The 16,294-nt window shown below is 42.2% G+C and overlaps 3 protein-coding genes across 3 annotated transcripts; 1 reads left to right on the forward strand and 2 right to left on the reverse strand.

The window, feature by feature from the left end:
- The first annotated feature begins 1,054 nt into the window (after positions 1-1,054).
- On the forward strand, positions 1,055-15,563 carry LOC145953978 (uncharacterized). Its single transcript, XM_083067710.1, has 8 exons — positions 1,055-1,239; positions 13,388-13,660; positions 13,749-13,990; positions 14,078-14,284; positions 14,357-14,449; positions 14,541-14,642; positions 14,724-15,008; positions 15,098-15,563. Exons 2-8 carry the CDS (start codon positions 13,390-13,392, stop codon positions 15,191-15,193), a joined length of 1,296 nt encoding a protein of 431 aa, XP_082923836.1. The 5' UTR covers positions 1,055-1,239; positions 13,388-13,389; the 3' UTR covers positions 15,194-15,563.
- On the reverse strand, positions 7,005-9,002 carry LOC109818355 (uncharacterized). The gene is made up of 2 exons (XM_083070003.1): positions 7,491-9,002; positions 7,005-7,403 (listed from the first exon to the last, which is right to left on the reverse strand). The coding sequence occupies exons 1-2, from the start codon at positions 9,000-9,002 to the stop codon at positions 7,005-7,007; spliced, it is 1,911 nt and encodes a 636-aa protein (XP_082926129.1).
- Positions 9,442-12,071, reverse strand: LOC109818356 (uncharacterized). The gene is made up of 2 exons (XM_020383803.2): positions 11,721-12,071; positions 9,442-11,580 (listed from the first exon to the last, which is right to left on the reverse strand). The coding sequence occupies exons 1-2, from the start codon at positions 12,069-12,071 to the stop codon at positions 9,442-9,444; spliced, it is 2,490 nt and encodes an 829-aa protein (XP_020239392.2).
- Positions 15,564-16,294: the final 731 nt, after the last annotated feature.

Here is a 16,294-nt window from a genome sequence, read left to right on the forward strand (position 1 = left end):
TTTTTAGGACTAATACATTAGTGTACTATAGTTTGTCTTTTTACCTTTTTAGGTTTTAGTTATACACCTAGACTTCACCATGGGGAGGATCCTATCCTTAGCATTAGAGGGTCTAGTCCTTTTAGTTTAGACAATCTTTTTAGCATTTTTAGTGGAACTCCTCTTAGGATACACTTTCCATTTCTATCATATACTGTCACCTTTAATGCTTATTTTTATGTTTTTGTTGGTCATGAGGCCCACCATGAAGAACCTTTTGATTTGAGGTCAAATCCTTTTCAAGAGGGAGGGAATGATGGAATAACACTAAGGCCAAGAAGACCAAGAGGTGATATATTGAAGGAGACAAGAGGAATGAGTTAGTGTTGAAAAACTATAGGAGGAGTAAGCCTACTTTTGGGCCTTAGCTCCTAAGTTTTTATAGCATTTATTTTTATTCCTATTTTTGCCCTTGTCTTTAATTTCCTATTTTACCCTTGTATTTTGGGTATCTTAGTCATATGATTTATTTTCTTTTGTATTTCTCATTTTACCCTTGTATTATGGGGTGCTTTAGATCATAGGTTTTTAATTTTGGGCTAAGGTATTTAATTAGGGAGCTAGACGCATTTTTGGTGGTGTTTGGACATGTTTTTGGACTTAGAAAGGCTTAGGCCCAAGTGGAGGGCAAAGGTTGCATGGTCTTATCATGCACCTAGATGTAGCCTAACTAAACCCAAAGATTCCATCCTTGGCCACCAAGTTGCATCTAGGGTTAATTTGGGTTTCATTTGGTGTGCATTTGGCATTGTGAATTTTGGCCATGCAACCCTAAATGCAACCCTAGTTGCCACTACACCAAAAATTGAAAATTACAACACATACTTTAGGGCAGTTTTGTAAAATTGTCGCCGCTTAAATAAATTCACCTAAGCATATATAATTTGGGGCAGTTAAATTGAAACCGACGCCGCTTAAATAAAAAAAATGCCCCTTGTTAATTTATTCACCTTTCTCGGACCCACTCCCATCTCCCTTCACCGCTCTCATCTTCCTCCCGCGCCCGCCCCCCTAATTTTTTCAGAATTCATTCAAGGGCTTCGGAGGTGCGTTCTCTCTCGCTCTCTCTCTCTCACTCTCAATCTCAACATTTTCTCATGTTCTTCTTCGTCGGTCAGACATTGCTATTGTGAAGTTGTCATACACTCTTCGGGAAGCTCCGTTGCTCCACACTGCAGTAGACAAGGTTTCTACTTTTAGGTACTGTTTCAATCTTCAATTTGTTTCTTTGTGTGTTTAGTAGTCAATTTGTTCCATTCCATAGTCATACACCAATTTTCTAAAAGTAGCTATGTGGTAATTAAAGTGGATGGGGAAAACAATTTGTCATGAAAAAAATAATTTGATGGCTCTTTGGAAAGAATTTGTAGCAATAAGTAAATGGAGGGGTGGTCAGCCTTCCTTCATGTATGTTTGATTTCATTTCTCTACCTCCCTTTTTTGTTTCTAGGCTTTTGACTAAAATCAACGTATGTGGTTGTTGCTGACAGCAAGTCATGTACAAAATTTATTTACTTATTTTTGGTTTCTCATTTCTTTTTTTTTTTTTTCTCAAGGATAAGTCCCAATTTGCTTATTATTAGCTTATTTAATAGTTTGGCCGACTATCTCATATAAGTTGGACCATTTAAAAAGTAACATGTTTGGAACATTTGACAATTCTTTTGATGCCTTTTCAACCTTTTAGATTGTAAAAGAAATAGTGGGTTTTTAGTTAGTTATACCTCCTATATGTCTCAATTGATTTTCTTTGGCCACTGTTATTCTGTCACTGTTTTACCCCACCCAAACACATTGTGAGAGTACTATACCGAGGCTAAGGATAGGGATATGAATGAGCTAAGGATAGGGATATGAATGAGCTCCTGAGAGTGAAGTACTAGCTAGCTAACAATAAATATATAACATGAGAGGGGAAAATATGGTAATTGAGAATCTCTCCAATGGTGAGAGGATTAAGTATTTGATCTCTGCTAGTGCAACAACTTCTGCTACTCTAATAGCTTCCTTCATTTTTCTAGAAGCAACCAATCTGATTTCAGCAGTTCTAATGGTAGCTTTTGTATATTCAATCTTAGAAGAATCATCCATACCACCTTTAATTTTAGCATCCTTGGCCACTTGCAGTTTCTGTCTTGTCTGGTTTATAACAATAAATAAATAAATTATTTTGAAAACATATAACAAAACTATGGTGATTATGATTATGTCAATTTGATTTATATATTTATCCTTGTGTATATGTGTTAGTCTCACGTCTAATATATATATATATATATATATATATATATATATATATATATATATATATATAATAATTGTACCTGTCTGATGGGCACACTAAGTCTTCTAGTAGTCCAAAGGCCGAACGAGAACTCCGCTCCGACACGTGGATGAAGGGGTTGGTACCTGCAAAAGGCACTCCAACGCTCAAGTCAGGATAAGCACGAATATCTAGGGTAATTAATGAACAGTGACGTTACCTTTTGTCCTGAGCTATTTATACTGACATTTATGGGACCTGGACCCCATGGGCCCTGCGACATATTTACCGTATTAGGTAATACACCTTAATCGACTAATTAACCTCTAATCTTTGATTAAGAGTACCAAATGATGGTAGGCCGATCCTGGTGGCCGATTGGCATTCGACTTCCTGGTTCTACCATTCGGCGGCCGATGGGGTGGTGGCCGAACCCCCCTACCTGTACACTGCCCCCCAGCCTTGAGGAAAGGTGAAACTTTCTTTAAGGGTAAAATGGAGACAGTTTCTAGGGTAAGGTGAACGGTTGCGTGCCTCTAACCGTTGGATTTCGGGGATCGAACAGTTACATTTTTTCAAAACTTGAATTTTTTTCCCGCCCGTTTTTTGAGCTTATAAATATCTGATTGGTAGGGCCATTCACACGTATTGCTCTAAACCGAATTGTGGTAGCAGAAGGTCTGAAGCCGATCCGACTAACGATTGTGGTTCTGTGAAGAAATTGGTAAGTTTTTATCGCTATGGTTAATACTTCTGATAGTTCTTCGGCCAGTAGCTCTCGGTCATCGTCGTCGGAGGGGGCCTCGTCCGGTAGTTCGAGCTTTTCTAGTGTGGTTCGGTCTTCAGATCATGCCGAAAGGCCGAATGAGACTACTTCGGAGGAAACTTCTACTAGCGGGGTTGCCGAGGTACAGGGGAAGTTGAAACACGTGTCGAATCGGCAACGGTATGGTCCTTCCGAGGTGCTTGGCTACGAGTGGGTGAACGGGGAGGTGACCTCCTACTATTCACGGTACCAAGACACAAGCATGATCACCAACCTTCTAGATTATACAAATTGCTTAACTTTTAATGCTAAGGAGAATCCGTACCCGATCGGTATTCGGTCGTGCCGAAACAATGCCTTTCCAAACCCTGATACCGTTTGTCTTGATCAAAGTGGGGCAAAAATGGAATCGTTTTACATATATGATTGTCTCCTTCGGGATCTCAAAGTAAAACTACCTTTTGATGAGTTTACTATGGGAGTGTTGAGGGTTCTCAATGTTGCCCCAACCCAATTACATCCGAACAGCTGGGCTCAACTGCAGGGTTTCAAGCACTTGTGCCGATGTATTCACATTAGGCCTTCCCCACTGCTCTTTCTTTACTTCTACTCGTCCAGACCCTCCATATTGGCCAAGTGGTTGTCATTGAGCCGAGTAGGGGAAAGACAATTGTTGGATAGCTTTACATCTTCCTATAAGAATTTCAAAGCGGGATTTTTTCGAGTGACCATTCGTCCGAATGGGAGACGTTTCTTTTTTGGTGAGGATAACAGAAGCTTGTTTCCTCTATACTGGACACGTGCCCCTCGGCCATACGATGTAGTACCGAAGAGTCTTCTTTCGGCTGAAGAACGGAAAGATTTAAAATTGTTACTCCGGCTTCCTCGGCGCTTGCCGACCCGATCTCTAATTAACTTGGTTGAGTCTCCCCTATGGGAGAACGACCTGATAGGTACGTTATCCGTCCTATTTCGGCTATTGGCTAAATTCCTATTGATGTTTACTTTATCTTTTTGCAGGAATTATGGTGTCCAGTGGAGCTGACGAACTTAACATCCGTAACTTGTTGGCCGCTCGAGTGAAGCAGGTAAAGCAAGTCGGGGGTGTTGGTACTTCGACTGTTACGCGCACTCCCCAACGTGAGCAAGATAACCGAGAGCTTTCTTCGCCCGAACGAAAAAAGAAGAAGGGGAGGAAGGGGAAAGAGGTTGATCGGGAGTGAACGAAGAGGAAGGGTTCTGAAGAACAATCAGGGAATCCGAAGAAGGCTAAATCGGTGCCCGAGGCGTCACCCAATCGGACCGTGATTGTTGTGCCGCCCCAACTAATGTCTCGGGCTTTTCTGAGTGATGATGTATCAGCCGATACCCTGATTCGGTCCGATGCAGTGTCACCGTTCAGGCAGGAGTTCTTGGCCAGCTTGGAGACGAGAACCAAGTGGAGACTTTTCTGTGAGATGCAAGCGCGTTCGTTGGCCTTGGCTCATCACCTAGCCATGGAGCCTGTCGGCGAGGTGATGCATTTGAAACAAAGTCTCGAAGAGGTCGAGAAGGCCACAGCCGAAGCTATTTCGGTCACCGAACAAGCAATAGCCAGAAATCGCGAGTTGGCTGCCGAGATGGATTCTGTTAGGCGGGAGAATGACACTCTTCGCCTGGATCTACAAAAGGCAATCAATGAAGAGCGTCGCCGAGCAGAGATCGCCCAAGCTGAATACAACCGCCTGAAAGAGCAGGCTAAGGAGAAGATCGTCGCTCAGCACGAGGCTGGATTTAAACATGCTGTTCGGCAGGCAAAGCACTTCGGCCAATTCCCGGAGGACTTTGAATTCGACATGACCCAGGATTTTTATAAAGGGTCATTTATGTCCTTTGCTGTGATGCCCGAGGGGGCGAACCCTGATGACTCGGAGCCGGGAGCTGCCCCCCAACCGGAAGGAGATGCTGACGCCTCGTCTGGTGAAGAAGAAGATGAAGAACATGTCAATCCCGAGCCATAAGGGGAAACTGAGACTCATGCTCAGGATGACACGGTCAGAAATTCGGAGGAGTAGTGTTGATATTTTACCAAGGTTTTTTGTAACAAGGGGAGCCGATAGAGCCTCTGTTTTTTTAATTTTGTAGCAAGGGGGCCGATAGAGCCTCCACTTTTGAATGAAAAGGCACTTTCGACTGAATCATGGTATATTTTTGAATCAATGCTAATTCGGATCGTCTCTCTTAACTTAAAAACTTAAAACGAATTTATTCCAAGAATGTTTTGTATAAACTATTCCGAAAGAATTGTCGAAAACCGAGGGGAGGTTACTCGGAAATGCTTTGATTTCCTAGCAAAACCGAGTAGAGGTCATTCGGAAATGCTTGTAGCAAAACCGAGTGGAGGTCACTCGGAAATGCTTTTTCTTAGCAAAACCGAGTGGAGGTTACTCGGAAATGCTTTGATTTCTTAGCAAAACCGAGTGGGGGTCACTCGGGAATGCTTGTCATTCTAGCAAAACCGAGTGGAGGTTGTTCGGAAACGTCTTGATTTCCTAACAAAACCGAGTGAGGGTCACTCGGGAATGCTTGTCATTCTTAGCAAAACCGAGTGGAGGTTACTCGGAAATGCTTTGATTTCTTAGCAAAACCGAGTGGGGGTCACTCGGGAATGCTTGTCATTCTAGCAAAACCGAGTGGAGGTTGTTCGGAAACATCTTGATTTCCTAGCAAAACCGAGTGGGGGTCACTCGGGAATGCTTGTCATTCTTAGCAAAACCGAGTGGAGGTTACTCAAAAATGCTTTGATTTCTTAGCAAAACCGAGTGGGGGTCACTCGGGAATGCTTGTCATTCTAGCAAAACCGAGTGGAGGTTGTTCAGAAACGTCTTGATTTCCTAGCAAAATCGAGTGGGGGTCACTCGGGAATGCTTGCCATTCTGGAAAAACCGAATGGAGGTTACTCGGAAATGCTTTGATTTCTTAGCAAAATCGAGTGGAGATTGTTCGGAAACGTCTTGATTTCCTAGCAAAACCGAGTGGGGGGTCACTCGGGAATGCTTTGGCATTCTGGCAAAACCGAATGGAGGTTACTCGGAAATGCTTTGATTTCTTAGCAAAACCGAGAGGAGATTACTCGAAAATGCTTTGATTTCTTCGTTGGCCGAGTTAAGCAATTCGATAGAGAATCCTTTTTGACAACTTGAAGGTACGTCCTTGGCCGAGCTGATTACATCGGGAGGGAAACCTTTTAAATGATTGCGAAGGTACATCCTTTGCCGAGTTGATCAACTCGGGAGGGAAACCTTTATGATAAGGTACATCCTTGGCCGAGTTGATTAACTCGGGAGGGAAACCTCTTTTATTGATTGTGAAGGTACATCCTTAGCCGAGTTGACCAACTCGGGAGGGAAACATTTTTTGATGATTGTGAAGGTACACCCTTAGCCGAGTTGACCAACTCGGGAGGGAAACCTTTTTTGATGATTGTGAAGGTACATCCTTAGCCGAGCTGATCAACTCGGGAGGGAAACCTTTTTATATTTTGGAACAAGTAGAAGAGTAAGAATAACCATGACATGAATTGTCTTTCATTGATGTGTGTGCCTCGTAAAAACTTTGTCGGCCAAAACCCCTTTTCACTTTTTTAGAAGGGGAGAAAAGACCGATCAAGGAAAAGAGTGCACTTTGGAATTACATTGTCATTATATTACAACATCAACTATAGTATGTTTTCAAATGCGACGCGTTCCACGTTCTTGGGATGATCTTGCCCGAGAGCTCTTTAAGCTTATCTGCTCCATTGTCGAGGCTGTGTCGGACTCGAAATGGGCCATCCCAATTTGCCGCCAGCTTGCCTTCTCGCGGATTGCGTCTTGCCGACCCTTGTACTCGCCACACTAAATCTCCCTCCTTGAAGCTTCTCTTAGCGAGATTAGAATTGAACCTTCGAGTCATCCTCTACTTACACGCTTCGGCCACGATCTGAGCCTTAGCACGTACCTCGTCGACTAAATCAATGTCCACCTGAATGGATGCATCATTAGTGAGTTCATCGAAATGTGCTCGGCGGAACGAGGGTTCGCCTACATCGACAGGTATCATTGCATCAACACCATATGTCAATCGGAAGGGGGTCTCCTGGGTGGTGGATTGAGGGGTACAACGATACGCCCATAACACTTCCAAAAGCTCTTCGGCCCATGTGCCCTTGGCTGTCCCTAGGCGCTTCTTTAGTTCCGAGAGGATGACCTTGTTGGCCGCTTCGGCTTGGCCATTTGACTGTGGGTGCTCAACTGATGTGAATCGGTGTTTGATCCCCAAGTCCTGAAGGAACTTATTGAACTTCTGATCTACGAACTGAAGTCCGTTATTTGTGATGATGGCATGTGGGATACCGAATCGTGTGATGACACTCTTCTAGAGGAACTTCTGCACATTGTTTGCCGTGATTGTTGCGAGAGGTTCAACCTCAATCCACTTAGTAAAATAATCCACCGCGACCAGCAAGAACTTGCATTGCCCTTTAGCGAGTGGAAACGGTCCTAATATATCCATTCCCCATATGGAAAACGGCCATGGGGAAGTGATGCTGTGAAGCTGCTCGGCTGATGCATGTATCAAATTGCCATGCTTTTGGCATTGGATGCATTTTTTGACGAATTCCATGCAATCAGATTTGAGTGTCGGCCAATAATAGCCGGCCCGAAGGACCTTTGTTGCTAAAGTTCTCCCTCCCGAATGAGAGCCGCAGATTCCTTCATGCACTTCCCGCAACACATAATTAGCCTCTTCATTGTTTAAACACTTGAGTAAAGGAGACGAGAAACCTCTTCGAAAATGCTCCCCTCCTATAACAGAATATCTCGCAGCTTGGGTTCTTAACTTTTTGGCTGCCAAAGGACATGTCGGCACGACTCCTTCAGTGATGAATCGTAGTATGTCGGTCATCCATGTTGCCGACTGCTCGGAGACTGATAAGCATTCAACTACCTCAATGCTTGGGGTTGAGAGTTCCAAATGGAGGGTGGTTCGAAGCTGTCCTGGTTTCCGATTGCTGGTTGCCAGTCTAGCTAGCTGATCTGCCCTGTCATTATGTTCGCGGGGAGTGTGCTTCACCGATACTTGGTCAAAATGTTGGCACATGTTTTGAAAAGTATGATAGTATTTTAACAGTTGGGCATCCTTAACCTGAAAATTCTCGTTGACCTGCTCCGAAACAACTTTTGAATCAGTCCAACATAGCAAATTCTGAACGCCAACTTCCCGAGCCAGCCTCAATCCCACCAGTAATGCCTCGTATTCGGCTTGATTATTTGAGGCTTTAAAAGCGAAACGAAGGGATTGCTCAAGTGCCAAGCCTGTTGGTCCCTCGAGAATTATTCCCGCCCCACTTCCTTGGTTATTGGACGAACCGTCGACACGAAGTACCCATTGATCATTCTCAAAATGGCCCATCGGTTGCAACTCATTGACGAAGTCGACTAGGCATTGAGATTTGATCGGTCCTCTTGGTTTAAACGCTATGTCAAATTCAGATAACTCTACAGACCAGGCCATCATTCGTCCTGCTAGCTCGGGTTTTCGTAGGACCTTGGCAATGGGACAATCAGTCCGAACGATAACCTTATGGCTGTGAAAATACTTCCGAAGACGTCGTGCTGTGTGGACCAAGCCGAGTGCCATCTTCTCGAGTAGTTGGTATCTTTTTTCGGCATCTTGTAGCATTCGACTCACGAAATATACCGGCTTCTGAGATTCTTTTTCTTGCACGAGGACGGCGCTGATTGCCTCATTGGAAACACACAAATACACTATCATGTTGAGGCTTGGATCGGGTTTTGAAAGTATCGGGGGTGTGCCGAGTCGATGTTTGAGAATTTTGAATGATTCTTCACATTCTGCAGTCCAAGTGAACTTATTGGCCTTTTTTAACAACCCGAGGATGGGCTTAGCCATTTCAGCTAGGCAGGGAAGGAACCGAGAAAGAGACGTGAGTCGTCCGGATAACACTTGAACTTCTTTAATATTATGCGGGCTTCGCATGCCGATGACCGATTGACATTTATTCGGGTTAGCTTCAATACCTCTGGCAGATAGCATGAATCCAAGAAATTTACCCCCCCGCTATACCGAAGACACATTTTTCAGGGTTCAGTCTCATGTCATGCTTTCGGACTTGCTTGAAAACTTCTTCAAGATCACTTTGGTGGGTGCCGAGGTCATCTGATTTGACAACCATATCATCAACATAAACTTCCAAGTTTCGGCCGATCTGATGTCTAAAAATTTTGTCCATAAGTTGTTGGTATGTTGCTCCTGCATTTTTTAGGCCGAAGGGCATGACTCGGTAGCAGTAGTTGGCCGAGTCCGTGATGAAAGTTGTTTTCTCTTCGTCCTACGGGTGCATGCGTATTTGATTGTAGCCCGAGTAAGCATCCAAGAAAGTCAATAAACGATTACCAAACGCCCCATCAACCAAGCGATCAATATTAGGTAGTGGATAGGCATCTTTCGGGCATGCCTTGTTGAGATTGGTATAATTTGTGCACATTCGCCATTTGCCGCTTGGCTTTTTAACCATGACTACATTGGCTAGCCATGTGGTGTACTGTACTTCCCTAATGAAGCGGGCTTGCAATAACATGGCTACTTCTAACTCAACGGCAGCTTTTCTCTCCGATCCCATTTTCCTTTTTCTTTGTGCCACGGGTTTAGCGGCCGAGCAGATCGATAGCCTGTGACACATAAAGCTCGGATCTATTCCAGGCATGTCGGGCGGAGTCCAGGCAAACAAGTCTTTGTTCGAGGCAATTACTTTACTCAATTCAAGTCTTTCGGTGTCTGACAAACCACTGCCGATGTAGGTGACTTGAGATGCCTGTTTTCCGATTTGTATTGGGATCTTTTCTTCCACCGGTTCTGCCCTTTCATCATTCATTCGTGGATCGAGGTCACATAGTGAAGCTGATTCTGGAGAAGGGGTGATCGCATGAACCCTCCTTGATTTTGCTGATTTTTCTTGAACAGGTGGTACGCGCAAGCTGGCAAAGTAACACTCCCGAGCTGCCTTTTGATCGGCGTGTATGGTGAGAATGTTTCCTTTGGCCGATGGGAACTTCATAGCCAGATGCGGGGTTGAAACAATTGCCCCCAGGGCGTTCAATGATGGCCGACCAAGTAATATGTTATAAGATGTGTTGGCTTGGACGACGATATATTTCACCTGGATATCTCGGTGCTCCCTTTCGTCGAAACAAAACCGAGTAGAGAGTTTAATGAATCCCTTGGTGTTGACCCTTTCCCCTGCAAAACGAGCCAGCGGCTCATTGTAGGGGGTTAGCTCTTCTTCGGGGATACCGAGCTGTACAAAAGTGTTCCAATATAGAATATCAGCCGAACTGCCCTGATCAATTAGTGTCTTCTTCACAATACAATTGCGTATTTCTACGCTGATGAGCATAGGATCATCCTGAACTGGATCAATGCCCTTAAAATCCTCATCAGTGAATGTGATGGTGGGCAATCGCCGAGTCACCCGCTGCTCAAGAGCATTCACCGATCGAACAACTCGCAAATGTCGTTTTTGAGCCGATGATGTCGACCCGCCACCGGAAAAACCCCCGGCAATCATGTTGATAACCCGGCGATGCGTTGTATGAGGGTCCTCTTTCCGATCCCTTGATCGGCTGCGCTCGCGGCGATGCCTATCTGAGCGGTCAGACCTGTCTTGCTGCCGAGGTTGGTATGTTGACTGATGGCGAGATGAGTTTGGCCAATCCACGAAATTTCTGAGTTGCCCTTGTTTGATCAAATCTTCAATTTTATCTCTCAACGCCGCGCACTCTTCGGTCGAATGTCTGTGATTGCGGTGATACTTGCAAGATTTGCTGACATTAGCGCGGGGTGGTGTTGAGGCTCTTTTTGGGACTGCTAATACTTCTGAGGCGAGTGCTTGTTCAAGCACAACGGCTCGGCTTGCATTGAGTGGTGTGTAATGGGAGTACTTCAGACCTTGCGTAGGTCGATCACGTAAGGTTAACTCTTTGCCTCGCCCCTTGTATAGTTGTTCTGGTTGCTTCTCAGGTTTTCCACCCTGTTCGGCTCGGGCCTGATTGCGATACTCTGCCAATTCTTCCATCTGCATGTATTTATCTGCCCGCCTTCGTAGGTCATTCATGTCCGAAGGAGGTTTCTTGCAGATGCTATTAACAAATGGTCCAGGTTTCAAAGCTGTTGTGAGATGGTGGAGCGCTACAGCCGGATTAAGATCTCGGATCTCCAAGGTAGCCTTGTTGAACCGATCCATGAAAGTTCGAAGCGACTCCTTCTTGTCTTGCCGAAGGCTAACCAGCGACAAGGACGTCAAACTGTGAGGGCAACTTGTTGGAAACTGAATATTAAAGTGGGACGACAAAGTGTTTAACGAGTCAATGGAATTGGGGGGGAGCCGAGTGAACCAACTCAAGGCCCTGCCCTTGAGGGATGTTGGAAAAATCCGACACAACGCGGCATCACCCGTGGTGCTCAAAGTTACCTGCGTCAAGAAAACATCCAAATGTTCATCAGGTCTGTTGTACCATCATATTTGTCAATAGGCAGAGATTTCCAATTGTCCATTAAGGGGAGTTGCATAATAGAGAGGGTGAAAGGATGTCGGTGCGATCCGATAGTTGCCACATCTGCAAGACGACCAACTGTGGGGAGGGCCGAAGGGAACTTCTCAGGTGCTGCTGCCGAAGCATGGGGAACCGAGGTGTGGATCGCCTGGGACTGATAAGACCCTTGAGTTTGCGAGTTTGCCGCTTGAGAGGGTTTCCATGACATATTATCCTTTTTTAAGTTCTCGTTCTCGACTTTCAAGGCCGCAAGTTTCCTTGCATCTTTTTCTCGTTGCTGTTTCATGATCTCCATTTCCTGTTTTAGCACCCGAACAACTTCAGAAAGATCCGTTTCGTCAACAACCTCAACATGTTCTTCATTCTCGTGTTGGTGGTCCTGCGTATTTGTTCTCCTAGTTATCGCCATGACTTAATCCAATTAATCTTCGAACTCTCCGTTCGGCCCCACGGTGGGCGCCAAATGTACCTGTCTGATGGGCACACTAAGTCTTCTAGTAGTCCAAAGGCCGAACGAGAACTCTGCTCCGACATGTGGATGAAGGGGTTGGTACCTGCAAAAGGCACTCCAACGCTCAAGTCAGGACAAGCACGAATATCTAGGGTAATTAATGAACAGTGACGTTACCTTTTGTCCTGAGCTATTTATACTGACATTTATGGGCCCTGGACCCCATGGGCCCTGCGACATATTTACCGTATTAGGTAATACACCTTAATCGACTAATTAACCTCTAATCTTTGATTAAGAGTACCAAATGATGGTAGGCCGATTCTAGTGGCCGATTGGCATTCGGCTTCCTGGTTCTGCCATTCGGCAGCCGATGGGGTGGTGGTCGAACCCCCCTACCTGTACAATAACCAAAGTTAATATAAGACCAAAACTTTTGAAAGGTTCCTGCACATGTATTCGACGTGATTGTTTCCTATATATATATATCACGTTTGATCTCCTATATATCACGTCACGTCTAATATATATATATATATATATATATATATATATATATATATATTAATTATAGACGTGAGATTAATACATGTATAAGGAACTTTTGAAATAATTTAAGATTCTAATTTTTAGGTATGTATGTTGTATTTATTAACTCTCCCAGATATTGAGTTTCTAGAGTTTATTTAATCTGATTTAAAATCATACAATTATTAACTTTGCAAGACTAATACATACTGGAGAAAAAGAAGATGACGAACCCTACATTAAAGCTTCTGAAGCTCAAAATGGTTTATTATGTGGATGATGAAAAGGAACGAGGTTGGAGCATACCAGTTCATTTGAAGCTAAGAGACTTTTATGACATGGGTGGAGACGATAAAGAAATTATGGCATCCATTGAGGCATACCCATCACAGAACTTGGAACAAATTTTTTTCTGATGATACCACACATGTACAATTAGCAAGAATGATGATAGATGATGATCCTGAAACTCCTACCATTACTGATAATTTTGATGAGGATAATCAAGATATTTAGTTTTATGATAATCATAAGTAAGCAATCTCTTAGTTTGTCTTCTTGTTATTTTTAAATTTAATAGCAACAAATCGTTGTGTTTATAACATGTGATTAACAATGGATTTTTCAATATTACTCTTTGTTTTCTACACTTATCTTGATTTGTCTATTTATGAATTATATACCTATATTGTTATATGTTTAACTTCTGATTATAATTATTAAACTTAACATTATGGTTTGTACAGGTATGTCTCGTACAAGAAGACATATTGTAACTAGGTGTCAATCCACACCAAATGAACAAAACAAATCTTCTATGGGCACTTTTCAAGGTGAAGAGGTTCATCTACCTCAAAGTGTGCCCATTGCACACGTTGGATCAAATTCTCAAGATGAGATACATGCAGTTTCAGTTACTCAATCCGAATCTAGGTTACCACACCTTGAACCTAATTTGGGTGAAGATTCATCTACAACTCAGAAAAAATCCCCTACCTATTGGAATGTTGATGTTATTAGTATGTCTAATTTAATTTTAGTTTCTCTCTATTATTTTGTGTTGCCTAACTTATTGGGTTACTTATGTTTTGTTTACTTTTATGTTAGATGAAGGGGGTGTTGTTAGTCATACACGTTTAAGGGTGCAGGACGTGTTTGCTACACGTGATGCCACTAGGGTATGTACCAAGTGGAATGTTGAAGGTCAACCAGTAGGAGAGTCAGCTGGTTTATTAGCAGGGTTTTTAGGTGAAATTGCAAGCAACTTCAACAATTTCCCCATAATGTACGAGACTTGGAAAAAAGTTCCAAACGATTACAAGAATAATGTTTACAAAGAGACTATAAAGGTATCAATTATAACTAACTAAACATACTTGATTTCTAGTGGAATCTATTAGCTTACTAATGATAACTTTCATTATGTTGTGTTGAAGGCAAAATTTGATGTTAATGATCAAGAACATAAGAAATTTATCTTCTCCAGTTTGGGGAAGAAATGGAAGGACACTCGGAGTAGGATGTTTCATAAAAATTATAATTGGGAAATTTCTGTGGAAGAAAACTGTAGGAAGCACCCACCAGACATTGACCCAGACCATTGGAGGCTTTTTGTACAATTTAGAACAAGCCCTAAACAAATGGTAATATGCTTTCATTCCATTGATTATAAGGTTGGTTACATTTATTGACACTTAGGTGTGTTAATAATGCAGGAGATATCAGATAAAAATGTAGCAAATCGTGAAAAGTTGTTGATCCCACATACTTTAGGATCAAAGACACTAGCTAGAAAAAGGGATGAGATGGTATATATATAAACTTCATTAATTCTATTTGTTATAAAAAAATAATAAAATAAATTGTATAATTATTTGTTATGTGATGCAAAACCTCAAGAATCACAAAATGGACGACATTATAGTAGAGGAGATATGTATCCAATTGCTCATTAAAAAAAAAGATGGATCCTTTGTGACTGAAGATGCTAAAGAAAAATGTGTAAGTATAGTATATTATTTATAACTTCACTCATACAACTAATCTTTGAATACTTATGTACGTGTTTAACATTATATGTAGGAACAATTGCATAAAGAAATTCAAGAAACTTCTTCTAAGAATGAGGCCTTCTTAAAGGTGTTTGGAAAGGAGCATCCTGGATATGTTAGAGGCATGGGACTTGGAGTTACACCAACTCAGATCATTGGATCATGCTCTTCTTCTATGAGATCTGGATCTCCTTCAGATGCAGCCACAATAGCACGATTGCAAGCTGAAATTGAAATGCTTAAGACACGAGTTGGTGAAGTTGATGTTTTAAAGGAGCAATTGGGTTTCCTTATGCAAACTATTAAAGGAAATCAGGTATTGAGATAAGTCTTTATAAAACAATAACTTAATTATATAATTAGTTGTTATACTCTAACTTGTGTGTTTTATTTTTCTAATTTTAGGTGGTGGACTTGGAATCACCAAGAGATTTGAGGCGATCTTCCCAATCTAGTCATGTGCCTGAAGACAATGGAGGATCATCCCATGGGACTATTTAGATATTTGTTCAAGTTTTAGTTTGTTAGAAGTTTGCTGAACTTAAGGACCACCTTTATGTTTCTTGATGTTTATGTATCTTGTTAAAACTTAAGGATCATTTTAATGTTTGAATGACACATATCTTATGCAATTATTATAGATTTCAAATCTTAGTTAATGAATGACATTTTCATCTCATTTATCTTATTTGTATCAATTTACTTTTATATTTATGTTTTTTAGACGAAAAAATAATGAATAAACAGGTTAAATTGTTACAATTAACAAAAATGTTGCTTAAAAATGGTTGACATGTATTTGGAATTTTGCGACGGTTTTACAACCGCTTCAATATTATTGTTAAAGACTGTTACATTTTGCGGCGGTTTTCACATTGTCGCTAACTATTTCAAAATTATATTTTGCGACGGTTACAAAACTGCCGCAATTTTATCAATATAGTTTGTTTAGGGTTTTTACGACAGTTTTGAAAACCGCCACTAACTTTTACCAGATCCTTTTTTTATTTAGCAACGGTTTTAAAACTGCCGCAATTTCAATAACATATTTTGCGGCTGTTTATACGATGGTTCTGAAAACCGCCACAAATATACTTGTCAACGCTTCACATTGCAACAGTTTTAGAACCGCCGCAAGATAATTTAGTGGCAGTTAAAACCGCCGCCGGTGTAACTAAAAAACCGTCGCAAAATGAAATGTTTCTTGTAGTGTGCCTCCCACTCCTATAAATACCCTAGGCACCACACCTTGTAAATACTTTGGAAATTGAATATAAAGAGAGTATTTTTGCCTTTATATCATCCTTAGTCACCTTGGCTATTTTCGGCCACCTCCAGTCCTATCTCCACCTTGAGAGCAAAACCCTAGAAGTGGCCTTCACCTACCTTGAAGTGAGCCAAACCCTAGAGTGCCCTCTCAAACCTTTCATCAAACACCTTCTACCCAGCCTCCACACTTCCATTTCCGCCCATTCCTCCATTAAAAACGCCCCTTGAGGAACTTTGATCCAAGGAGTTAAAGCATCCCTTGCCATTGTTCAACATTCCTTCTTCAATGGAAGCAAGGATGCCATCATATATCTACTAAATATAATTGATGCC

Source organism: Cajanus cajan, chromosome 1 (assembly GCF_000230855.2).
Source record: "Cajanus cajan strain Asha chromosome 1, NIPB_CcT2T_4, whole genome shotgun sequence".
NCBI lineage: Eukaryota > Viridiplantae > Streptophyta > Magnoliopsida > Fabales > Fabaceae > Cajanus > Cajanus cajan.